This window comes from Falco rusticolus, chromosome 2 (genome assembly GCF_015220075.1).
Source record: "Falco rusticolus isolate bFalRus1 chromosome 2, bFalRus1.pri, whole genome shotgun sequence".
NCBI classification, from domain to species: Eukaryota; Metazoa; Chordata; class Aves; order Falconiformes; family Falconidae; genus Falco; species Falco rusticolus.
The window spans coordinates 30,469,382-30,496,370 of record NC_051188.1 but is presented as its reverse complement, the minus strand read 5'-3'; the positions used below and the strand labels follow the sequence as shown (position 1 = coordinate 30,496,370).

Below are 26,989 nucleotides of genomic sequence, written 5' to 3'. Positions count from 1 at the left end.
CTGTTGCATTGAATTATGTGGCTTAAAACCTCATTAAAAATCTGTCTCATGTCTGGAGATTTAAATAATCAGCAGTTTTGTTTTAACTTCTATTTTGGAATTAACAACCTTTTTAGTAGAATTTGTTGGTTTATTACTAAAGTCTCTACCATCAATTAGAATGTAAAGACCTTGTTCTTAGATGTTGGTGTGTTTTAATATCACTTAGATGTATTTCAACCAGCTGCACTAGAAGCTATCAGTTCTGAAGTAGTGAGATAGACTGGTGAGAAATAGCAGTTGGTTTTGTAGTTATGTACTTGAGCACATGCTTCTACTCCCAGTAAAGTTATACCTCCCTTCCCTGAAAATGTTCTTAGTAAGAGACAGTCTTACGATATGAAAATACTGGATTCACACAGAACACAACTCCAACAACAGCAAAACAAATAAAACAATTCAATTGTTTAATTCCTAACACAACGTTTTTCCATCAGTTTTTTGCAACTTGGAGAAATACAACAGTAAAATTTACCACTAAGGGTGTAGAGCTTGTAGAGCTCTCTAATTATTGTAAGTCTTTGTATCTAGCTAGTTATCTTAGTCACCTTCCATGGATTTCTTAGGAGCAGTACCTGAATTGCAAGTTGGATGTCCCTGTCCTAGAAATTAGAGCAAAAGAAACGAGCTTTGCTAACTTAAGTTGATGTCTAATAGATGTTACTTAGGCACCTTTTCTGTTTACTAGGTGCTAACAAGTATCCGTATGCAGTCACGTACAGTTTTAGATAATCGTTCTTGCAAAGCTGAACCGAGTTTCTATAGGCCCTGGTACTTCAGTGGGTTTTGTGTAATAATGTATATGTGTACACATGAAGCTGGTCTTACTGCATAAAAAGGAAAGTAAGGATTCTTCGTTAAAAAACAACCACCAAACAAACAAAATAACAAAAAAGGCAGAAAACCACCAGGGCAAAAAAACAGCAATCAAACACAAGAAACCCCTAAAGTTCAAAGATAAATGCATTTACATTTCACTATATGTAACAACAGAGACAAACTGTTAGCGAATAAATTTCTTAGGAGTGTTAGGCGAATAGGTTAGATGATGTGTCTTTTTATAATCATACGGGATTCTGAAAGTCTCTTAAACAAAACTGTATCTCTCTCCAGTGGAGAAGAAAATAAAGTTACTGTAAATGATCTCAGGCCAGCAACTGATTACCATGCAAAGTGAGTATCTCTTTTTCTACTCATTATATTCAGTGGAAATGTTTTAAAAGTTTCATTGTATCTGTGTATTTGCATAAGTCTTCAGAGATTGTCTTTACCACTTCCCGCCCTCCTTTGAGTCACAAATCAACATTTTTGGCTTAGCTGACCACGCAGTCCATTTTGGGAAACACAAGAGAAGATTGTTGTGCCACCATCCAACATCCATGCTCTTTCCTTCATGCCAGCATAGTGACTTTTTACTGTCCTTTGAGCCAGGTACAGATACTACGTGCTTTCTCTCAATTTTCCACAAGCAGCAAAGTACCTTGCATAGGAAGATGCTCATTGTTGGCCACCTGAAGGTCACCTTATGCTGTTTTTGCTTTACTCCAGTAGACCAGTGAATCTGACCTCATATGCACTACAAAATACGTGCCTAGCTCAATGTAATTCTACCCTTCTAGCAGAATTTGCTGTTTCGATACGTCATACTGAAGAAATAACATAGAATTGGAAAGATGTTGTTAGCTGGTGTTCTTCCCTCCATTTTCAAATATTGGAGGGTCATCTGGAGCTGAACTTGGCAAGGGACGCAAAGAATAGTAAGAGCTTCTATAGGTATGTCAGCAAGAAAATGAAGGGCAAAGAACATGTACCCCCCAATGAACATAACTGGCAAACTGGTAACATCAGACAAGGAGAAGGCTGAAGTATGGGAGAGCTACATTCATGGTCCTTGGTGTGAAGGGTTCTACACTTCCTAGTGCTGTTTTCTGGAGTATTGCCCTGGTCGCCGAACCAGAAGGAAAAAGGTCTGTTATTATCACAGCCCTCATTTGATTTGGGCTCCTGTATGGTCTGCAGCACAGGTTAAGGAGAAGGATGAATGGTAAATTGACTCAAAGCTCTTTCGTATGCAACTGTTTCCCTGTGGTTTTGTTCCTATTTTTAGTAGTTTTAATGCACTTTACCCAACAAATGCATGGACCATAAGGGTCAGAGCCTAAGACTTGTTTTTTCCTATGTAAGTCCTTTTTTTATCAGGCTACGTTCAGATTCTTTCTTGTTTAGTTCTGGTTTTTGTAGGTCATATATGGGAATAGGCGGCTTAGCCATGTAAGCTCTTCCTAAGCAGAATTATGCCAGTTGTGAACACTGCCCGAAATAGTGAAGATCAGGAAGTCTAAACTGTGAAGATAACTGATAAATTACATACTTGCAACTGTATGCAAGCACAGCTTTGTGTGCGTCATTAGTCACTGTTCAAATGTTTGTCTCCCTGTTCACAAAATCTACAAAGCCAAATTTCCTGTGACTTGCTGTTCATGCAACAAGAACATATAAGGACTTTTGCATCTTCACAAGCAGGCAACCTAGGTCTCACACCAGTGATCACAGGAAAGTGCTTTTTTAGCTTTTATGTTTTTTCTTTCAAAAGAACAGATAATCGGAAGAAATTAATGTGCTTGTTCACCCAAGGAAGAGACAAGGCATAGCTACACAGCTAGGGGAGCAGGGTGAGGCTGGAAGATAATCCTGTATTTCCTTTTGGAGACAAGCTGTCAGAAAAACAAACCACTTCTTTTTGAGACAGAAGCAAGAATTCACTCTGCTGAAGTACATGGAGAGTTAGCCTTCCTAAAAGAAAGGACAGGGTGAACAGACTCAGCAAGGTCTTGAAGGAGTGCAGAGGATACTCTGTAAGTGTATCAACAGCTTCACTGTGCTCACATGACAAAAGCACTTGCAGGAGAAGAATTATTCATAATATCAATTAATATGTCTATAACAGATAACGAGCCTGCAAGATGTTACCATTATTTCCCAAACAAAGTACAGCAAGTAACAGACATAATTCAAATGTCATTGTGAAACTAAAGCTGACTGACGGTAACGATGTATGTCCAAAGTAAAGGACTCTTTTCTTTTGTGTTACTTGTAGTGACCAAGGTGCTTCTGCCAGTTATTTGTTTACAACAGTGGTATTTTAATAACGAGGTAGCAAGACAAGTAACGTAATTCTGAACACTCAGTTTTCTTTGGAAACTGTATACACAGATTTTGAAGCAAAATGTTAATTGGCTCTTTGCCACTGTAGAATCCAAGTAGAATGCAACTGTGTAAAGGGGAGCCCTTCAGAAGCAGAGAGTTTTACCACAACAAGTTGTGAACCTGAGACTCCAAATCTGCCCAGGATAACTAATCGGACCAAAAATTCTCTTACTCTTCAGTGGAAGGTAAGAATTTGCTTAACAGCCTTTAAAATAAATACTTTAAACTCTTCAGAATTGTTTCAGGTCTGTCAATAAAATGCCAGTTCATTGAAATGGAACATTTTTGTCAAACATACCTATTTCAGTCACAGTTCCGTGAGTGGAAATAGATGTACTGGACTAAATGGGGACTTTAGCAAAAAGAGAAGCGTTCCCAGAAAAGCAAGGGACCTTTGTAGATTAAGTTGATGAGTTCCAGTTGCCTGCTGTACTGTGGAATCAATTCCTTTCCCTGTCATTGAACATAGGCTTGTTTGTGCAAACCAAATGGAGTGGTCTGGAGAGGCTGAGATTTGGGCTGACCTGCCTGCAATCTAGCTGCTCAGAAAAATACTACAGCATTTTACATTGCTGCCAGAATACTTTTTCAAAGTCTAAAAAACCAAACCCATAAACATGGTACAAGCATTCATTGGCTAGAGAATGTACTAGGACTGTCTTGGGAAGAGAAACAGTCATATAAGGGGAGCGTCATTTGCCGTCTGCTGGTCTTGTCATGATTTGCCCCATACATGCATTTTTTCTTTAAGTGGTCTTGTATCTAGTTAGAGCTCTAACTTTCTTCTTTTCCTGTTGCAGGCATCTTGTGATAATGGTTCTAAAATCCACAGTTACCTTTTAGAATGGGATGAAGTAAGCAAGTTACTCTATTTTATTTTTATTTTGTAGGGTTTTTTAGAAGTACTTGTATGTGACTGTGCACGTGAAGTTGTATGAAGATTATGACTTCTGTCTGGAGGCATGTGAAAAATACGTAATTCCTGAAGCAATTATCAAAATATGATTATTGCCTAATTTCTTTCCTGGGGAATATAAAATAGTAGGATCTTAAGGACATGATTCTGCTGCTCTTAATAGTGGCTTTTTCACTTGTAGTCCAATACTTCTTTCAAGAGCTGACACCAAAGGATCATTTTCCTTTAACAGTCTTTCTTTTGTACAAAGGGAGTGGATCTGCTATGCCTGTTTGAGCATCTTCCAGTCCCTACCTGCTATCCTGAAATAGCAGAGCTGCAGAAGCTTCATGGCTTTTTCCTTCCAGCCCTGTGGAGCTGGGAAATGGAAAGGAAGGAAAAAAACCTCTAATTCAATATATACACAAATTTTCATACGCTACTACCTCACTATGTGGGAGAGCCATGAGTTATGTTTAATTTCAAAAAATGAATTTACTTCACATTTGTATGTTACTTTAGTTGATGGGTGCATAGATAATAGAGTGAATAATGTGATTAACTTATTCCTTTTTAGGGAAAAGGAAATGGAGAGTTTTGCCAGTGTTATTATGGCCAACAGAAGCAGTATAGGATTACTAAACTATCACCAGCAATGGGGTACACCTTTAGGCTAGCAGCCAAAAATGACATGGGAATGAGGTAAATACTACTATTACATATATAAATATGGAATGCATGTGCATGTGCGTGCTTGTTTAGGAGAAACATATTATGGCATTTAAAGAAAAAGGTCTTTTGTCTAACTGGAATGAAGTGGAATATAGAATAATTTAGTTGGAAGGGACTGACAGTGATCACCTAGTCCAGCTACATAATTAATTCACAGTATGTGATTGGATTATTTCGTTTGCAGATTAGCTGCATACAATGAACCACTTTACCCTGCTTGAGCAGGGGAGGTTGGACAAGATGACCTCCAGAGATCCCTTCCAACTTCAGCTCTTCTGTGATCCCCAGCATAATGCGTTTTGTCCAGGCATGGAATGGCTACATACTAAAACCACTACGTATATCCATACATACTGTAGAAATTGTGCGAATCTCAGCCCCTCTTAGAAGCAGATAATACAGCTACTTCTGCCAGACTTGGCCTCATTTCCTGAAGAGCTCCTCAGACTTTTGTATGCGATGCTCCTGGAATGGGGAGCACAAGCATGGCACAGACAACCCGGCTGCTCTCATGTGAAATCAGCTCAGGCTGTGCTTGTTTTTTAGCTTCAGTCTTTATAGACCTACATTGATCACTGAAGTTGCTACCTTGGACATGTTTCCTGCTGCTTGTTCTCGTAATAGAATTATTGGCTAAGCACTATATTGTAGAGACTCACACATTCATTGCAGTTGTGGCTTTTGTGTCTGATGTAATAAGCACTTCTACTAAAATTCTGGGGATAGTGCTAAAAGACAAGCAACTCAGCCAGAGGACCAGAAATGAATAGTTTAAATGCTGCAGTGCTTGTGCTGCTGCTGTGCTGACCAGAGGGTACCTTGTACCTTGCTCTCTGCTGCTTTTGGTTCCAGGGAGGTTTGACATGGTGCTAGATCTAAGGTTAGCGCCTGAAGCTGCCGTGGCAATTTTCTAGGGCTTATTGTCCTTCCTTAATTTAGAGTTGTAGTGGTGACAGTATGAAAAGGTGTCAGTAACTCTGCTGGATCAGGAAGTAAGTCAGACGGAACCCCGCTGTGACCTGTTAGGTGTATCTGTATTGTGCTCTTTGACATGTCCTGTGACTTGGATATGTCCCTTTATCTAAGGTGTCAGTCTCCTGTTACCCTGGGAAATGGACAGACTATGACATTACCATAACACTGAATTCTTTCAACATTCTAGAGCTTATTGTGAATGCTTAGGGCATGTGGTTCTTTCTTTAAATTGCTACTTTTCAGAAGTTACAGAGTACCCAACTTTATTTTGATCTTTTGAATGTATGACAATTGACTTCAGTAGAGAATATATGTAAGAACTTGGAGGAAAAAAAAACAAATCATCACTGGTTTCTCAAGTTACACTTGTACTACTGGGTGCATTAGTTGTTGGGAATGCTTCTTGGTCTTCAGGTAAAGCAAATAAACCTGGCTAATAGTCATACTGCCAGGGCTCATCATCTCTAGAGCAGACTGCCAGTGTCCACGCTACCTAGAAGCACTTGGACCTTGAGGTCCTATGTGGCATAAAAACAGGGCTTCTCTAGGCATCAGCCTAAATTTGCTGTTTTGCATTTTTTTTAATTTAGTGTTTGAAATATTATGAGCATTATGATGCAGCTCACCAGTGGTGGTTTTATAGCATGAAATAGAGGGTGTGTGTTGCGTGTACAAGGAGGTGTTTGCGGGAACAATGTCTGCTTGGACAGTGTTGAAGGACAGTGTAAAGAATAAGGAGCCAGACCTGGGGTTGTAGCTCATGCTGGGCGGAAGAAATCTTTGGCAGGCTATTACGTATGTGAAAACCACAGCTGGCTCAGGAGATGAGGTGTGTGTTGGGAGGTTTTGGAGAGTACTTGAGGAATGTGTTGCCTGTAGTGCTTGTTCCTGTGTCTTTCCTTAGGCACCTGCTTTGGGCTACTGTCAGAGGACACTTGTAGTGGGCTAGACTGACTTTTGATGTGCTCAGACACAGTCTTTATTATGTTACTGCCTTCTGGATGATGTTTCTGGAATGGATTATTCTCTGAGTTGCTTTGCCTTGACGATGTGATTTAGTTGGAACTGTTAAAAAAAAATAAAACCTGAGTCGGCTGGCAGTTAAGCAGGGTTCAGTGCCTGGGCTCTCTTCCCACTCCCCTTTTACATCTGAGTGTAAATATACCCTCTAGGAATACCTACATGTACTATAGATTCCTACAGCATAAGCTGGTAGAAGACACTGGTTAGTTAAGTACCCTTCTTAAACTAATCATGCCAAATAGATTTTTTAAATCAATATTTCATAGCCTTGTAAAGATGCATTTGTATTGCCTTTATGGTATTATTTAATTAAGAAGTCTCTTGAAATAATACTTATTAGGGTAGAGTGCCAGATCATTCCTTATGAAGAATGTTGAGAACCTTAGGCATCTGGAGGCAGAATTTTGTCTAAATTATTTTACTGACAAGAACAGATATTTTATGTTTGAGTTAGTCATATTTTTATATTTAATTCTAACCACATATGAAACAGTGGCTAAAGAAAACTGGAAAAATAAAATTATTTCAAAGATAGATAGCATTATTGTACTTCTAAATGCATTAAGAGTCATTCCAATGTGGGTGTCACTGGAAGTCTTAGTTGATTTCAGTGTAATTTGGAGTGGTTCAATCAAGTAAAGATAATAAATCTTTTTAAGGTGTGGGGTTTTTCACCTTGTATCTGCTTGTAAGATGACACTCCTTCAATTGTTTGTCGTGAATAGAGATAGGCTTAGTATTTGTATAGCATCTCTTCATGCTTTCTCTGACCTACCTGTATAATGCTGAAATTAGTAGATACATTGTGTAGATGCATAAGTATGCATCACTTAATCTTCATTTTGGAGATTTTCTTGCTTGTGACTTTTTTGCAAGAAAAAAAATTAGTATTCCCCCCAGATTTAAAAACTTTTTTCTTGTTTTGCGCTTCTTCTCTTCTTGCTTCACAAATCTATTCCACAGTCCGGATGTCCTCACGGACTGCATATCTGCTTTGGATGCTGTTGACACTTGATAATGTGTTGTCTGTAAGATTTTTTTAAAATATTATTATTTTTTTTAATGACAAAAAGACTTTAGTGCAGACCAAAATTTACAGCTTGTGCATTATTATAATGTAGGTTGGGTAGGAAAGAAAGTGAAGTTGAGTTATCTTTATATTGAGATTATTTCAGAAAGGTCAGGTTCTGGCACACAAGACGTTTAACTGGTGCTGTTGTTTAAGCCAGACGGAGAATTTTGTTTTCAGGGCTTCCTGATGCTCACTTAGGTAGTACCTAGCTTTTAGATTAAAATTACATCTTTGACATTAAATTTCATGTAGTTAAAAAAAATTAGACTGGCTCATAAGACTGTAAATGTTTCTTCAGACCTGATGTAGAAGCAGCAAATGCCAGCTGAGAACAGGTGGGGTATTTTTAGTCTAGCTGGATACATATCAGACCATCTGTGAAAACACAGTACCTGTATACTGACTTCTGCGTCCTTCTGTTCCACAGTAGGTCTTTTTATGTGTTTTCATTTCAACACGTATCTAAGCATCATCAGATAAGGTTGACAGTTGTATTAGGAAATTCACTGGTGTACACTACTTAATTTGTTCTGCAATAAGACTTTCATATTGGCAACTCTTAAAATAACATTGAATGAGGCTGTTATTCTATTGTTTTCTGAATCACTAGAGAAACTAGTACTTCACAGTATACTTGAAGCACATAATTGTTGCCTTGGAAGCAAAATTTTTTTTCAGGTCTTCCCATATATGCTTTTATGTTCTCGTGTTTTCATTTTGAATAGGGTGGACACTGTGGTATTAGTACATTACTGCATATAAAACTCCATTGTTTCAGACGAATGACAACATGAAAAAGCAAAATATTTTTGTTAGAAAAACATTGTAACTATATCATATAAAGGAAACTTTCGATTATGAACATGTTAACCTTGTTCAGACCTTTTGTAACTGACAGACTCATAGGCAAGCTTAGTCTTCATGTACCAGCCTGCGATTTCCAGTTGTGCGTATGTCCAAGAAACTGTCTTAGTTGTGTTTAGTAAGAATTGTGTTTTTCTAGATATTGTTGTGTCTATTTAGTTTACATACTGTCTGTTTTAAACAGTGGTTTTAGTGAAGAAGTCCTGTATCATACCTCAGGCACTGCCCCAACCACACCAGCAAGTCCTTTGCTGATTAATGCTGGAGTTACTTGGTTATCCCTACAGTGGACAAAACCCTCAGGAACACCATCAGATGAAGGAATCTCATATATATTAGAGATGGAGGATGAGAACTCAGTAAGTTTAGAATACTTATTTTCAATAATTAAAGAGACTATAATGTGTCTTGTTTGTTTTATTATTGTATTAGGTGTAACAGTGATTACTTTTGCTAGAATATTCTGCAAGGAACTGTATTTTCTGAAATTAAGCTAATGACTTGCAGTTGCTGTGACCAAGCCACATAGCTTTCTCCTTTTTATTGTGACAGTAATTGTTCAGTGTTATTAAGCTCCAATCCTGCAAAGACTTTTAGAGTTTGCATGTGAAAGTTAAGCCTTACAAGAGCTTGTAAGATCAAAGTAATTGCATCATGAAGTGTGGTCCCTGTAGGTGTCATTTCAGCCTAACCACCTTTGTTTTAAAATGAGTCCTCTTCTACCTTTGAAAATGTTTTGAATAGTTCCTGTTTACACTGTGTATATTTTTCTTATTGTTTTTTTCTCCTTTTCTGATGGGAGAATGGTTAGTTTCCCCCTCTCCAAAAAAATACCTTGTGTTTTTGTAAGTAATTGAAGGTGCACTTACTACTTTGTCAGGGGAGCATAATAATTATGGTCTGAAACAGAAACTTATTTGTATGAAGTATGTTACGTGGTCTGGTCTGCAAATATAATGTTTCAAGTAATCCTATATAATTCTGCAGGGATACGGTTTCAAGCCAAAATATGATGGTGACGATCTTACCTATACGGTGAAGAATTTGAGGCGTAGTACAAAATACAAATTTAGGGTAAGATTTTTTCATATATTTGCTTTTGGGATTGGTTTGGGTTTTTGCACCAGAGTAACTTGAGATTGACTTAGAAGTGGGGAGGGCCTTTTTTTAAGGAAAGCCAAATTTGATGCCAGTTTCTTAAAATTTCAATCTCAAAACACCTGCTTCATTAATCATCTCTGCAGGAGTAAGAACTGCTGCAAGGGCATGACAGTTGCAGGTATCTTGAAATTCCAGGTCATAAGTAAATGTTCTTAGCAGGTTTTTTGTTTGGAGTTGTTTTTTCTTTTATTTGGCTTCAGTGTTGCTTATACACAGGTAATATTACTTAGTCCAGCTATGGGGTTCTTTGATAGACTCTAAACATGCCCGCAAGTATTGGGGTAAAGAGCAACCTTGATCAAAAAATCATGTCAATGAGCACTGAGCTCAAGTTAGTAATTCATACATATTACCATGGTGCCGAGCCCATTCTTCTAAGTCCTGAGTGATAAACTTGTTAGCTCAGGGTGAAGTCTGGCTTAACAGTGAGGTTTTGGGTGTGGTTAAAAGCAAAAAAAAAAAAAAAGCGTACCAGCTGTGGAAAGGCAGCCAAATAGCCATCAAGGACTACAAGAACCTTGCTAGGACATACAGAGATGTAGCCAGGAAGGCTGAGGATCAGCTAGAACTGAAATCTGCCAGAAATGTCAAGAACAAGAAGGGGTTCTCTAGGTATGTGAGCAGTAAGCAGAAACACAGGGAAGACATACATGAGCCCATTGCTAAATAGGGCAGGGAAGCAAGTTACTAATAATGCCAGTAAGGCAGAGGTTCTCAATACCTCCTTTGCCTCTGCCTTTACCATCATAGCTGGACCCCAGGTCACAGGATCAAGTAGCTACGACAAGGCTTGTGTCAACCCACCAGTGGTGGAAGAAGGGCTCAACCCACATCAATCTATGGGCTAGGACAGAATCCACTCCAGGATGTTAAGAGAAGTGGCTGACATTGTTGCAAGGACACTATCTATAATATTTGAAAAGTGATGGAGATCAGGGGATATCCCTGATGACTGGAAGAGTGCAAATGTCATACACAGCTACAAAAAGGGCCCAAAAGAGAACGCAGGGAACTACAGGCTAATTGGTCTTACTTCAGTCCCTGGGAAAGTAATGGAAGAGTCCTGCTAGAAACTATTACAAGCCAAATGAAGCAGGTGATTGGGAAGAGCCTACACCAAAGGCAAATCATGCTTGAACAGCCTGATTGCCTTCTACATCAAAGTAACACTCAGTTGGCCTGAGAAGAGTAGGGGGTGTTGTTTACCTCAACTTCAGCAAGGCATTCGATGCTGTTTCCCACAGCCTTCTCCTGGACAAACTGTCAAGATACAAACGGGATGGGTGGTTCGAGAGATAGGTAGAAACTGGCCAACAGGCCACACTGAGGGTGAAGTTCAATGTTTTTTACTCAGGCTGGCAGCCTGGCAGAAGTAGGATTCCCTAGGGATCAATATGGGGCCCCACGCTGTTCATCTTCACAAATGATCTAAACAATGATACTGAAAGCATCCTTACCAAGTTTGCTTGTGACACCAGACTGAGTGGTGAGATGAACATACCAGAAGATGAGATGACTTCATCTGTGTAAGGTGACATCTTGCAGAGAGACCTGGACAGGCTAGAAGAGTAGGCTAGCAAGAACAGTATGAAGTTTAACAGAGATGAGTGCCAGTCCTGCACCTGGGTCAGAATAACCAAGCAGCGCAGTGTAGGCTAGGAGAAGCCTTGCTGAAAGAGACCTGGGGGTCCTGGTGGACAAACTGACTGTGAGCAGTGCAACACTGCAGCAAAAAAGGCAGACTGGGTCCTGGGCTGCATCTGCAGGGGCACTACTAGCACAGATAAGAGAGGTGATCACCCACTGTATTCAGCTCTTGCCAGGCCACAGCTGGAGTGCTGTGTCCAGTTCTGATCCTCACAGTTCAAAAAAAACCACCAAACATATTGGAGAGGGTTCAGAGGAGGGCCATGAAGATGTTGAGAGGGCTGGAGAACCAGCCCTGTAAGGAAAAACTAAAGGAATGAGATTTTTTCTCCCTGGAGAAAAGAAGGCTCATGGAGACCTTGTCACAGTTTTCCAGTACTTAAGGGACAGTTAGGAGGGAGACGCTGTCTTCACCAGGTGCCACATGGAGATGGCAAGGGGCAATAGGTGCAAGTTGCATTGGGAGAGGTTTCATCTTGGTATAAGAAAGAAATCTTTCACAGTGAGAACAACCAGTCAGTGGAACAGCCTCCCCAGGGACACAGTCCAGTCCCCAGACACAACTGGACAGGATGCTAGATAATCTTCTCTAGGCTCACTTTTCCCTGAAAGGTTGGACCAGATGATCTTTCAGGTCCCTTCCAACCTGGGCTGTTCTGTGTTCAGAGTCACTCTTGAACAGTTGCTTGGGTTTTGGAACAAAGCTAAAGGCATGTTCCACAGTATGAAGCAGAGTCAGAATAATCTCATCTGTGTCTACAAGGGGAAAAAATGTTGATAGCTGTTGCTTGTATACACCAAAAATACTATTTCATAAGGAAGGTGGGAACTGCTGAAGAACAGCATCTCTTTGCAATATGAAAGTTTAAGGGTTGATCAGTTTGTTTTGAGTTAACACTAAAACATGTAAGTACTCCTTTTCAAATGATAGGAGATAGTTTGCACTTATGAATGTGATTACTTTCTTAAGCAGAATAGGTTATGGTGGGAATTAATCTTAGAGTACTTGGGGATTTTTAACAGAACTTAATATTTAAATAATTTTAAATATATAGTGTATTCCAAGAACTGTACCAAGCTAGGACTGTTATGGCCATACTTGAGCTTAAACTAAAGAACAGCTGATTAACTTGAAACTGGCTTTTACAGGACTTGATTAAAGTAATCCTGTATGTTAATGACACACATTTCTAGTAAATACATAGTTAACTTAAACATCCTAGGTTTCTCATTAAAATAAAAAAATCAATGTTTCTACCCTATTTTTCTTAACAAAACAGTAAACAGGAGTCTCTCTTCACTCATTCACAAGGCATAAAGGAGAAACAAATGTTGTGTTAATCAGGTCTTTAATTTTTATTGTACAGGGGAGAGACTTAATTAGTAGTAATATTCCTTAAGGCTTTTGAAAGAAGCTTTATAACCATTGGAAACCTTATTGTAATACATAAACTCTAACTGTGCCTGTTTAACTTCATTTATAAGGGCACAATGACAACCAGATGATTGTTAATCTTGTAAACTGTATCAGGTGACTTAGTATCTGAGAGACATGTTAGCTCACATTCCCTTTTCTCAGTCTGTACTAACATTGCTGCTGTCATTTTGATTCTGCTCATTTTTAACAGAAATGTAAAAGTTAAAAACCCTTTTTTAGGTCGTTCAGCTTTTCTCTAGGAACAAATAGGAATATGTAGTTAAATGCAGACACAACTAGAAAGTAAAGAATAGCAGCAATTTGCTTTCCTAGCGTCACAGAAGAGTCTAGAGTGAAAGGGGGTTTGGGGGATCATCTGGGCCAAACGTGTAGAAAGCAGGGCCTTAGGTTAGGCAATTCAGCACTCTTAGCCCTGTTGAGCTGAGACTTCAGTGTTTTCAGCAAGGGAGATTTGACCACTTCTCTAGGCAGCCTGTTCTCCTGGTGATTCATTTTTTTTCTTACATCCAGCTAGACTTTTCACTAACACACTTTGTGCGTACTGTGTCTGTCTCATCATCACAAGTCCTTGTGAAGGCAGAATCTTCATCTCTTCTGTAACTATCTTTTAGGTATTGGAAGGTTGTGATTAGATCTCCCTGCAATGAAACTTCTTTTTTCGTAGGCAGAATAAACCCAAGTTCTTCAACTGTTTTCCTGTGTCAGGTTCTCTAACCCTCTAATCATCGTGCTGACCCTCTTCTGGACTCTCTGCAGTTTCCAAGTGTCTGTCTTGAACTGAGAGGACCAAAACTGGACACAGTATTCCAGGCATGGCTTAAAAAGTGCTGAATAGAGTGGCATAATCACATCCCTTGTTCTGCTGGCAAAATTCTTGCTGATGCACCCCAGGTGAAACAGTTTGGCTTTGCTGCTGCCAGGGTGCTTTGCCGATTCATTCGGCTTGCTCTCCACTGGAGACCCAAGGTCCTTCTCAGCAAAGCTGAAAAAAGAAAAGCTGTCTAGCCAGTCAGACTCCAGACTACTGCTCCTGGGATTATTCTGTCCCACGTGCAAGACTTTATATTGATCTTTGTCAAAGCTCATACAGTTCTTGTTGATGCAATTTTCCAGCCTGTCGAAGTCTGTGTGGCAGCTCTTCCTTCCAGCAGATCTCTCTCTGCTCCTAGTTTGGTGCCTTATGCAAACCTGGGGAAGAGGGTGCAGTCACTCCTGTCATCCAGATCACTGCTAAAGATACTGAATATTATCTGACATTGTATTGACTGCTGAGGAAATCCACTCATGAGCAGCTGCCAATTTGCCTTCAAACCATTAACCACCTAAGCCTGACATTCTGTCAGGCTTTCCACATCCTTCTTGTGATCCATCCGTTCTGGCTATATCCTATGAGTTTTCCTACATGTATGTTGTGGGAGACCATGTCAAACTAAAATCAGGGCAGATGGTGTCCACAGCTCTCCCCTCCTCTATAGAGCAAGTTGTTTCATCATTGAACAACGTTGAGTGCCTTCCAACATGATTTACCCTTGATAAATGTAATTACCTTCTTGTGCTTTATGTGCCTGTATATAACTTCCATGACAACATTTGCCATAATTTTCCCTGGGGCTGAAGAGTTTATATCACCTTTGCTGTTACTTACTCATGTAAACACTTTATCTCTGAAAGTTTTTCCTTAAAAGAAGGTATACAGTAGTATGAGACCTCTGATTATCCAGGTTTCTTTAGCAGCTAGTAAAGCGTCACTTTTTGCTCTCAATTACTTGAAAATATTTTTATCTCAGTGGGAAGGGAATTGCAGTTGAAGTTTTAATACTTCCATATTCCTCCAGTGAAAGTTTAAAAGTGGCCTCTTCACAGTATGTCTTTCTCATCATCTTTTGTTTCCATGCTTTTATAAAGGTTTTTTCCTCACGCATGTATTTCATTATCAATAAATTGCACAGCTCCGATGAAAGAGTTGTTCTTGGACCTATCTAATTTCTGAGTATCTTAAAGGGTTTTAAAAAACCGAAGTTTTCAGATCCTTGACTTGAAATAAAGTGGCTCATGCTATACTGAGCACCCACAGATTCCATTAACGTCACTGAGATTTGCATGTCCTGATTACCTTCTATGGCCAGGCAGCTCTTAAGTGTCCTAAGTAGAAGCGTAACTTTCTGCACCAACATTTGAAACTCAGGGGATAGAGAAGGTTATTTGATTTGTGAAATACCTTTTTTTTCAACTTCACAGTTACCAGGGTTGTTTTCTTTAAAGATTTTTTATTTTGCTGGCAATTTGCAGGAATTTTTAATTATGGTAGAGTGGTTGTCTAACTATGCGACTAATGAAAATGAAAAAGAAGGCATAAAATAGCTTTAGTTCTTGTGATAATTTAATATGTAGCTATCTGTCTAAGTATAAATATAAATTAGTTTGATCTTACCATTAACAGTGAATAGCATATCACTAGCCAGTGTGTTTCTTCTGTTTGTAATTTTTTTTAATGTATTTGCAGGTCATTGCCTACAACTCAGAAGGGAAAAGCAGTCCAAGTGAGACAGTAGAATACATTACTTGTCCAGACAAGCCTGGAGTACCTTCAAAACCTGCAGTGAAAGGAAAAATTCATGCACAGAGTTTCAAAATAACCTGGGGTAAGGTTGTTGCCCAGCTCTGTTTAGAATATGTACTTCATATATAAAAAAATATTTTATATATATAGATCTATACAGAAGGCCAGGTTTTACTTCAGTAACACTTCAGTCAGCTGAGCCATTGTGATTCACTTATAGAACTAAGAGGAGAATATAAATTCACAATACTTAGGGTGGCAGTATAATAGTGTAATTGTGTGGGAAGAATAATACACAATTTTTAATAGAGACTGTTATTGCAGGGGTTATATTTGTGTGCTAAGAAGTTCTGTTTCTTGTGCACAAAAAGTAGGTGCCACAACATTCTGGGTTTTTATTAAAAGAGAAGATCCAAGTTAAACCTGTCTATTCAAAGTGTTTGGTTTTGATAGATCAATATTTTTATTTGCTAAGGATCTTGAGAAACTTCCTTAGGCTCAGGGGTTTTTAGTGTTACGCTGTGAAATAGGAGAAGGTGAAACAGTACTCTGTGATGCAGTACTCGAGCAGAAGATCAAATGGTTAAAGGTTTTATTTATTGTCACAGATAATTAAACTGCTTACCTATTTCTGTTTAATAGTGTGTTTAATTATTTTGCATTAATAATAGGAAAGCTACTTGCAGAGTATAAGTAATACTCAGCAAGTCCAGTCTTGCATCTTTCCAGAGTGCTTTGCTACATTAGGGCCTGATGCTTGATATTTTATGACTGATGTATAATGTATATGAAGTTATTAGAAATACCTAATTTGTAAATTGAAAATTGTCTAAAATGCCTATTTATGTATAAAACCTTTACTAGTCATTATTTTGAACAGTAACACTTTTTTTTGTGAGATAATGTTATAATTTTATTTTTAATTTCAAGTAATTTGTTACCTTCCAACCAGAAGAGGCTGTGTGCCATATAATTTCAAGTAATTTGTTACCTTCCAACCAGAAGAGGCTGTGTGCCATATAATAAGTCTCATTTTATTTAGCAGGTGTGATATGATATGTAACCCTTGTCTAAGAGCCAACACCGTTTCATCCAGCACATACATAATGTGATGTCATGGCAGCAGTACCTTTCTGTGTTGAAGTATCATACTGTCTTCATGTTTGTTTAGAACGTTGTTTTTCAACATCATTTTAATTCTGCTGCTCTCTAAGTCAGCTCTGAGAAAGAGTAGTAGGATTATATGTCAAAGATAGGTCTGTAAGTTCGTATCTTGTACATGAATATTGTACCAGGGAGGATATTGCACTCAATTTCTAGTGATGCATTAAAAATTTAAGAGATTATCAGTGTAGAATTCCTGGCTTCTGTTCTCTCCCAAAATACTGAAGTTTTTGAAATCCTGTCCTTAAATAATTTTGAAATATTCTTCTATGCAAATCAGTATGATAATAGTCTCCTGTCTGTAATCCATATTACAGGACCATTAAGATCTATGTCCCTGAAACCTTAATCAGGCGGCCTTCCATGGCACTTCAGACTAATGGAAATGTTTGCTGTGGCATCTCCCAGGTGCCTGATTAACTTGTCACTCTTCACTGTGGAGTATGCAGTAAGGTTGTGAGCTGGCAGCTTCACGTAGTGGAGAATAAGTGATTTGTGGCTGTCCTGAACTGGGATGCTAGGGCTAGCTAGGATGCTATCTGTCTAAACAATCACCCATCTCCAGCCAGCTGTTGATTTTTCCTTTGGTAAATTTCTTTCCAAAAGCTACAAAACCATTTAATTTACATCACTTAGTTGGAATGTTGCTGTTGTTTATAGATCCGCCAAAAGACAATGGAGGAGCAGCAATAAATATGTATGTTGTGGAAATGTCTGAAGGCTTAAATGGTAAGCATTGGGAGCGTCTGTTGCAATCAGCTGTGGTTTTTTCTGCATGTGTGTGCTTGTGGGAAGAGTAAAATGTGTATTATGATAGGGAAAGTTATTGCAAGGAAGTGCCATCAAAAAAATAGGAATGATGATGCTCATATACATGAGGTTCTTTTTCTCTGGCTTAGAAAGAGGATGCCACAGAACTCTGCATCAAAAGAGATGCTCCATGTCTGACATTAATTAGATGTATTCTGTTTTAGAAATGAAATGAAACATTACAGACATTTTAGGGCAAGATGACAGGGCCATGTAGCTTTGTTGGTTGTATGACAGATGAAAGAAAAACTAGTGCTTCATTTGTCACTTTAAAAGGAGAACAGTGATGCAGTTGGGATAACTGTTTCTGCTGTTTGCTTTTCTGTCCTTTCTTACGGAAGGGAAATTAACGATATTTCTGAACTGGACATAAAGCTGTCCAGCTAAATTATTTAAAAATCCAGGCCTCTTCAGTAGCCTCATTGATTTCAGAAACATAGTCACATTGAGAATGCAAGTTTATGCTTCTCCAGTGCTGTTTCTGGTTGAGACAGCGCACTGTCCCCAAATTGTAATGGCAGCCTGTGTGGTTCTTCGGATAATTAGTCTATCACTTTCCTTACTCCATCATGTGTCCGTATAAAGTCACTTTTGGGATTACTTAATAGAGCCTTTCGTGCAGGTTTAGTGAGCTGTGCATTACATTTCATTCCCAGCGCTCCAAATTCTGTGACGTATTGAGTTGCTGGAGATCTAATTAAAAGTCCCCAGGTTCCCTGCTTAATCTGTTTAATAAGAGAGAGAATGCTCAAAGTTTCTCATATAAGAGTCTGGCTGAGTAAGAAAGAATGAAATCAGTATTTCAGATGGTGCTAGGCCATTTAGGAATAAAACAAATTTTATCAATTGTAAACTGTAGTTACAGTCTGCAAAATGAATGTTGTAATTAAAAGCTTCTTTTCCGTGGAAGATTTTGCTTTCGTATCTCCTATCCGTTTGGTTATGATGTTTGAATGTGCTTACTGGCCCAGTAATAACTACTTCATTAAAAGTACATTCTCTCCTAGTTAATGTGAAAACAAATAATGAAGAAATTTCACTTCAGAATATCTGCATAAATTTACCTAGGAAACTGTCTTTATTAAATGATTGGATTCTTTTGCCAGGAAACTCAAAGCAAGCCTTAATTTTTTTTATAAACATCAGGCACACACTTACTTAATGAAGCAAGGATACCTGCTGTGTCTGGTACTGAAGTGTGGCAAATTACACCTTGGTTCATGGCAAACTTACTCCTGTACCTTTCAGGAAACAAATGGGATACAGTCTACAGCGGAGCTGCGAGGGAACATGTGTGTGACCGACTAAATCCTGGCTGTTCCTATCGGTTACGTGTATATTGCATTGGGGAAGGAGGACAAAGCACGGTAACATGAGCTAATATTTGTATTAAATAAATTTGTCTCTTTAAGAAAATCTGGTCCACTAGTTAATAAGCAAAAACTGTACAGAAATGCCTCGGAAAATAGCCATAATTAGTACCTAAAAAAAGTTCCAGTACTGATGCACAGTGTTTCAAGTTTTTGCCCGCTTCTTAAAGAATTAAATGTGAATGTTCTCTGATACTCTAGTTTGTTTAAAGTGATTTTTCTTATTTACAGAAACAGATGCTATGTCTTTTACTATGTGATACATTGATAGAATGTCATTTCCTAACGCCTAACCCAAGACAACAATGGAAATTTAGTATTTTCCATGTGATCAGTGGAGTATCCTGTCTGAGCAGCCAAGCCAGCCCAGCAGGCAGGGGAGGGCAGTGTTTCCTTAGGCTTCACAGGTTGTGCTCCGTGGGCATTTCCCGTGCTGCCTTAGCCACCGTCAAAATGTTTACATTGTCCTACTTTTCACTGTTTCCAGGCAATTTGACGTGTCATACTATCCTCCCTCATATATACACATTACATACACACACACACTTGCGCTGGCACTTCTGTGGTGTAGTTCAGCCTCCGGTGCCAAAATCTCATGCTGTATTCTTCTCTCTCTTCTCCCCAGCAGCAAGTGTAACAAAGCTAGCCTTGGCTCTCTACAGAATTCCAGCAGGGCTTCACTGTCAAGCTGATCTGAAAATCTTGGTGTTTGCCATTTCTTTCCCAGCCCCCTTTAGTATCTTCCTCCGCATAGAAGTCTCCTGCAAAGATAGCCTTGCCCACAGCCACCTTGTCTTAAGAGTAAATCTGGGCTCCATCAGTGCTGGCTCAGCTGCGATGCTTTCCCCTCACCATAGCTCAGCTCGCTGTTGTTGGGGAAGGGAGAAGGCAGTATACTTCCCAGCCACCTAACCACAAGTGCATGTATGCTGTTGGAGACTTTCACTCTGCCAACCTCCCTCCCCGCAGCCTAACCCCATTAATTTAGAATAAACATTACTGAGTACCCAAGAGAAAATAACTTTCAGAAAGTCCTGATACTTTCTGAAAGTGTCAGAAATCAACAGAAGAATAATAAAGATGTAATTAAACTTTTCTGTAGCTTGTCATGGACATAAGCCTCCAGAGAAACATTCTGCTTTTTAAGTAGAATGAGTTGTTCAGTGCAACAGTACATTTCAAAGGAACTGAAAAGCAGCAGAGCTTCCAATCCACTCTTTCTGAAGCATATGTAGAAAGTTGTGAAATGAGACTCTACAATGCATCTCTTTTGTAAACTAAAAGGCTTACTAACTTCACATTTCTTCTGTATCACACTGAAGCTAATAACCCCGCACTGTCTCTGACTCATTTCTGTCTGCGTCCAGAGCAGTCAGTGCCATCTGCTGCTTGTTGTTACACTATTTATTTTTGCACACGTTTCAAATCAGAGGTGGAAGTTTGTTGCACATTAAGTATTACTAAGCAATGAAAAAGTTGAAATCTCATTTTTTAATCTCTTCTGAATGACATTTCTGCCCACTTCTGCTTTCTGAGAGTTATTGCATGGAAAATATACAGCCCTTAGATTAAAGTTTTAGAAATCATTAAACTGCAGTTTGATGGAAAAGAGAAGAGTTTACATTGAACAAGTCATATTTCAAGCATCTATACTACGTTTGCACCAATAATTAACCACTGTTTTTAATTCTGCCCCCCGTCTGTGTGCCAAAACACAAAAGCAAAAGTGAATTCTGTATATTCTCTGATTACTGTAGCATGTTTTATGTAAGTATCATGAGAAATACATACCAGATCACTTAAGCATCTTCATGTATTTTGAAGATGTAGTTCAAATAATGGAAGATTCTGTTTCTTACTCAAGTATTTGCCTTTACTTGTGGCGTAATTTGATAGTGTTTGTTTTGGCCTAGATGACTTCATTAATCTATCTTTCCTTTGTAGGCATCTGATTCTTTATTGGTGCAGACACCAGCAGTGGTTCCTGGTCCATGCCAGCCTCCAAGGCTACAGGGTAGACCAAGAGCAAGAGAAATTCAGCTGCGCTGGGGTAATTCTATTACAACTGTTAAGAGTGTAAGGGATCTAAATGTGTTATGTGTTAAAATTAAACAAGCTTTTCATTCTTTCTTTCTTTCTTTCTTATTTTTAGGACCACCTCAGGTAGATGGTGGTTCACCCATTACTTGTTATGGTCTGGAAATGTTTCAGACAGAAACCAATGAACACAGGGAAGTTTACCAAGGCTCTGATGTTGAATGCACAATAGGCAGCCTTCTTCCAGGGAGGATGTACAACTTCAGACTGCGAGCAGCTAACAAGGCTGGGGTAAGGAGGCAGTCTGAAACGAAATTAGTTCCAGAGACTGCAATTACTATTAAGGATCTTCTCTTTTAAAAGAAGCATTTAACAGTAATTCTAAAATTGGGATTTCCCATTGTATTCATTTGATTCATGTAGCTTATTGTGTGTCAGAACAGTTAGTTAAACAGTTTATAATAAGAGGGGGTTTAAATGAAGGGAAAAGAAAATAGCTAATTATGTCGTATCTGGATAATAGCATTGGGAAGTGGTTAGGATATGCCAAGTAATTTATCAAAGCATTGTTGCAACTTTAGTATTCTTACGTGAAGTAAAACAGTAAATTGTTTTCTGTATACAGCTTTGTAAATTGATTGACATTCATTTTTACGGCTGTTGGTATTCTAGAACATAATAATTGGCGTTTCCTGACTGCTTTTTAAATTTTGTTTAAGTTCTGAGTACATGTTCTGTCAGATACAAGACTACTTTCTCTATTTGGAGTCTTAAATGTGTTTCAATAAATTGTTGCTGTAGAACAAGCTATTTAATTATGTATCCAAAGTCCTAATTCAAAGACAGAGAGGCACGTCTGCTTGCATTTGTTCAATAACATTTTCTTCATAAAAACTATCAGGACCAGTTGATGCTGTGGAGAGGTCTGCAGCTTAAGGCTTTGAAGCACTGACCTAACTTTTTATCTGCCCCCTGCAAAGAGTGATTTATAGCTCAAGCATTGTTTGAATCCTTTATTTCTTTTAGATAGATATAAATAGGCAGTTACAAAGTGTGTTATGTTACAGTGCAGCCATCATGTAACTTCAAAATAAGGATTTGGACGGCACTTCCCTGTTTTGCCTGAGAGTTTGAAGTGTCAAACTTATTCATTTATTTTATATTGGTGTAGAGAAGAAAGAGTGTTGCGGCTATTCTGGAGAGTAGTCAGATACTGAGATAAATCCTGAATCCACAGTCTGCAAAGCTTTATTTTATAAGCAAGTAATATAAATTTTCAGGTTGCTGTTATATGTCCCTACTATGGTAAACTGTTATTTAAAAAGTAGTAATTTTGTTTTTACAATTTAGTTGTATCAACTCCCTTTTTAATAGTTTGGACCTTACTCGGAAAAATGTGAAATAACTACGGCACCTGGACCACCAGATCAGTGCAGGCCCCCTCAAGTGGCATGCAGATCTGCTGCCTGTGCTCAGGTGTTGTGGGAGGTAAGAATGCCACGTTACACCTGTCATAACACAATTGTCTTCTACATATTATTAAGTTCAACTTTAAAAGCATAAGACTGTATTTTGATCACATTCTTAAACGTACCTACCTGATTATCCAATTCTCAGTAGGTAAAGTCTTAACGTAATTCATCACACAATTATATGACAGCTGTAAGCTGGCAGTCTGCAGGTACTTGAGATGTTACTTTGCTCTTTTGTTGTAAGAGATTTGCTACAACTGCTGCATTTCTGATTGATGCAGGCTCTTCTTAAAATTTTTCTGTAATGTAGTTATCTTTCCTCAGGGCAAATATTTCCACATAATACAATAGATTATTGTGCATTTGCTGTTTTTATAATATGATCTGATTCTATATAATTACATCAGTGATAATGTAGCAAAAGCCTCACAGACTTCCTATAATCCCATAGTATTTAGATGCCTGATTAAAAAAATGCAATACATAAAAATTAAGCTTGTAAAAAGGAAGATTCTGCCTGGGAATACTGTTTAAACACAGCTTTTCAGTGGCTTGAGACAGACTGAAGTATCTGAGTTACAGAACTATACAGAAAAAGAAGATTAAACTGTTTTACCTGGAAGATAAGAGTTCATGCTTTCTACTGGGTATGTCAGAGGAGCTCTCCTTAAATGTCTACAAGGCAAAGGTTTTTGAAGAAGTTTCTTACAATGTTCAGGTGGGATTAATTTGACTGATGTTAGGTGCCTGCTTTATAGATCATGGAGTAATTGAGGTGGACCTCTAGATGTCATTTAGTTCAACCTTTTTCTAAGAGCAGAGCTAACTTCCACTTAGGTCAGATTTCTCAGGGCCTTGTCAAGTTTTACTTATCTCCAAGGGTGAAGATTCTGCAGCTTGGTAAAGCTATCTCTGGGCAAACCCTCTCATGCTGTAGCATTTTTTTTCCTTTATGTCTACTCAAAGTATCCTTTAGTGCAGGTCATGACTCTTGCCTCTTGTCTTGCCACTGTGCCACCTCTGAGAAGAATTTGACATTTTCTTTGTACCTTTCCAGTAAGTCATTTAAGGCAATAGTAAGATCTCCCCTTAGCCCTATCATCTTAATATCAAATAAGCCTTACCTTTTTGTTGTGTGTTGCACTCCACCTTTGTGGCCCTTCACTGGACTTACTCCATTACGTCACTGTCTGTCTCGTGTAGGGGAGCCCAAGATGGGACACAGTACTGGAGATGCATCCTCACAAGTGCTGCGCAAAGGGGAATCATTAGTCCTTTTAGCCTTCCTGCTGCTCTTTTGCTAATGCAGCCAGTATGTAGTTCACCTTCATCAGATATATATTGCTGACTCACAATCAGCTTTCTTACCAGGACACAGAGGTTCTTTTTTGGTGAAGTTGCTCCTCAGCCTGTACCGTTCTACGCCAGATCCAGGACTTTATGTTGCCTTTGTCTTAGTTGAACTTCCTGAAGTTTGTATCAAATGCTGCTTGTTGAAATTCCTCTGGTAGCCATACCCTTCAGCATTTGAAATGCTTTCCCCCAGTTTGTTGTCATTTCTGCACTTGTTGGCTTGGATTGCCCTGCTTCTGTTAAGATAAACTCCTTTGGATCTACAGCAGGAACAGCGGTAACATAGAGAAATTACTCTGTCTTCACTGACAGTTGCACAGCCATCCACAGCTGCATTAGTTCTCTCGCCAAACACATCTCGTTGTAAATGAGAGAAGGGGAAGGGAGTCCTTACCAGCCACAGCTCAAGAGCATCAACTGTTATCTTTTGAAATGCTGTTTGTATTCCGTCACTTAGCTTTACAAAGCCTAAGGCTGGAAATAGCAAATACTTTTCTTTTAAGAGAAGGGTAAAGAAAAAAAAAAACATGTTTTGGAACAATTATTATGTGCACCTGGGTGTGATTGCCATCTTGGAATATTTAATCCAAAACAGCAGCACCATTTTTTTTCCTGTTTCCTTCATGATCTAAGAAATTTTTTGGTGGGGGTGGGGGGGTGCAGGGCAATGTTTGGCTTTTTGGTTGGCTTTTTCTTTATGATTTCATTGACTGCTGATACATTTCTGTAGTCTTGTATCTTAGTCTGGCACTGGTACATGTGATTTTAACTGTACTTCAGTTAATTATTTATAAGGAGTATTAAAACCATTCAACTCCCAAAATTGGGAGGCTAAGTTTGGATTCCTGGGGCAGGTAGTGAGGAAAAACAGGCTACTGGAGCAGGTGTTTCAGTCCAGGTCTGTGGTGTTGCTTAGGTGTCTCTCCCAGTTGGTTCACAGCTCTATCCTGGGAAAAGGCAGAGTGCACAATGCTTCCCACTGTGCTCGCAGCCTAGTTTCTATGCACTAGAGCCATGACACGCTCCAAAGGAAGAGTCCTTTAATCTTGTAAGGATTTTGCATGTTGTGTGTTTCTGCAGTGTGCTTTTGCATATTGTCATCCCTGCGCTGTAGACCCAATAGACCCAGTCGGTGAAAACTCCAGTACCCTAAATCACCCTGTCAAGAAGACCATCTCTTGCCATTGAGTGTTCAGGCTCTTAAGCCAAATGCCATATGCCAAATGATTCCTGTATTTAACAACTGAAATCACAATTAACTTTGTATAGAGTAGTCTCTGCAACGGTAAATAGTGTTTTTAAAGTATAGGTGACCCAAGGCCAGTAGTGCATTCTGATTTATTTGTATTGTACTAAATCAAAAATCTGCAAAGAAGTGGGAGAGTAACATTCCTGTGGGGGAAAAAAACAATAAATATGTGGAGAGTTCAGTTTGTTTGTTTGTTTTTTCAGTCAGTGAATTTAACTTCTAACTGTTTATATCCATTTTAAAGGTTCCAGTAAGTAATGGAGCTGACATCACGGAGTATCGACTGGAGTGGGGTGGTGTGGAAGGATGCATGCAGATCTCTTACTGTGGGCCTGGGCTCAGCTGTGAAATGAAAGGGCTTTCGCCTGCCACTATATACTATTGCAGGGTTCAGGTATGGCGTAAAACTATTGTTAGTGACATTGGGAAATGGGAATTGACCCTGCTGTGGAAACATGGTCTCCTTTGCGTTTGCAGGCAGTGAATGTTGCAGGCGTGGGCCCTTTCAGTGAAGTAGTGGCGTGTATGACTCCAGCCTCTGTACCTGCAGTTGTGACTTGTCTTCGGGGACTGAGTGAAGATGAAGTTGAAAGTCCGCACTATTCTCCTTCCACATGCCTTGCTATAAGCTGGGAAAAACCTTGTGACCATGGATCTGAAATCCTTGGCTACAGCATAGATTTTGGAGATAAGCAGCCAATAACTGTTGGGAAGGTTCTGACCTGTATTATAGATGGCTTACAGCCGGATACTACCTACAGGTATGCCATGCACAGCTACTTGACAGCCTACTGTTTCTTCCTCCAGAGCAGAGTCTTTGTTTGTTTCCTTGTATTTTTTGTTCTCTGCATTACTCTCTGAGAAGCATTAGTACATGGGCATGGAGCAAAAGGAAGTTTTGTAATGATGATCATCATAAATAGATGAGCTGTGCTGGTTTTATTTGCTTTCAAGAACAGTTTATGTTAGTTTTGTATTGTTGCGCCTGTCTTATTAATGTGTCGGTTTAAATGAATTCAGATTACAGATTCAGATTCATAACTTTTTTGGACTGGTTGCTTCATAGATAGATGACCTCTAATCTGTTTGACAAGATAAAATCCATCCAAGGAAGGACCATGTCCAGTCTTTGACTGGATTGTCTGATGTAATGGCAGCTCATCACAACTTGCAATGCCTTTTCTGCAGAAGTAGCAAGTATTTGTATGACAGTCAGCATGAAGAGTGGTGGTTTGAAAATCTGTCAATCATTATTACATTTTTTGAAGAATTTTATTTGCTGAAATCATCCCTTTAGTTTGGCCTAATGGTTATGGGAAAATATGAGTGTAAAAATCAATCATTCTACTGGAGGGTACTCTACATTCCTGTTACCAAAACATGTCCTCAGTTTTAAAACTTAGAGGAGAATGCCAGTCCCACTGAAGTCAGAATTTAAGCCCACGCTTATTTCAGTATAGTTAGGATATCATCTAGCTATGAACTTTTCTGAATCCTTAAAGATGCATTTTTACTTTTTTAATGCTGTATGTAAGACTACAGTGTTTCTGTGTCTTACAAGTATTTAACAATAATGCCAGCAATTTGAAGAGCCATTGCTCTCTGTGTCAACAAACTGAAAAAAGAGAAGCTGCTATTGCAGATACTTCAGTATTTCTACCCACAAAAGTGCTTTTATAGGATACACTGTCAACTCTTCATGCAAATAAAAAATTGCAATTATTAACTTTAGTTCTGTTCTATAATAAGGTAACGTAACATTCAGTATTACAGTAGTGAAGGAGAAATATTTATTCATAAGCCTGCACACACTACTTTAGACAAAATGTTAGTCTGCAAAATGAGATTTGGCACATTTGGCGTTCTATGGCTACATGTGAGATGTGTGAAGAGTCTCAGATTTCTCTCGTTTCTGCTTTTT

The 26,989-nt window shown here is 38.8% G+C and overlaps 1 protein-coding gene across 7 annotated transcripts in view; it reads left to right on the top strand.

Moving 5' to 3' along the window:
- Nucleotides 1–26,989, top strand: part of FNDC3A (fibronectin type III domain containing 3A) — a 127,115-nt gene that overhangs the window by 91,118 nt on the left and 9,008 nt on the right. For 6 of the 7 annotated variants that reach the window (XM_037375910.1, XM_037375916.1, XM_037375912.1 and 3 more), the window contains 14 exons: nucleotides 1,153–1,212; nucleotides 3,293–3,431; nucleotides 4,047–4,100; nucleotides 4,719–4,843; nucleotides 8,992–9,166; nucleotides 9,795–9,881; nucleotides 15,557–15,695; nucleotides 17,438–17,506; nucleotides 18,836–18,954; nucleotides 20,902–21,007; nucleotides 21,110–21,285; nucleotides 22,369–22,482; nucleotides 25,313–25,462; nucleotides 25,546–25,829. In XM_037375910.1, the coding sequence (XP_037231807.1) occupies nucleotides 1,153–1,212; nucleotides 3,293–3,431; nucleotides 4,047–4,100; nucleotides 4,719–4,843; nucleotides 8,992–9,166; nucleotides 9,795–9,881; nucleotides 15,557–15,695; nucleotides 17,438–17,506; nucleotides 18,836–18,954; nucleotides 20,902–21,007; nucleotides 21,110–21,285; nucleotides 22,369–22,482; nucleotides 25,313–25,462; nucleotides 25,546–25,829 (1,797 nt within the window). The remainder of the gene's footprint in view (nucleotides 1–1,152; nucleotides 1,213–3,292; nucleotides 3,432–4,046; nucleotides 4,101–4,718; nucleotides 4,844–8,991; nucleotides 9,167–9,794; nucleotides 9,882–15,556; nucleotides 15,696–17,437; nucleotides 17,507–18,835; nucleotides 18,955–20,901; nucleotides 21,008–21,109; nucleotides 21,286–22,368; nucleotides 22,483–25,312; nucleotides 25,463–25,545; nucleotides 25,830–26,989) is intronic. The other variant, XM_037375914.1, reaches the window with a different exon arrangement.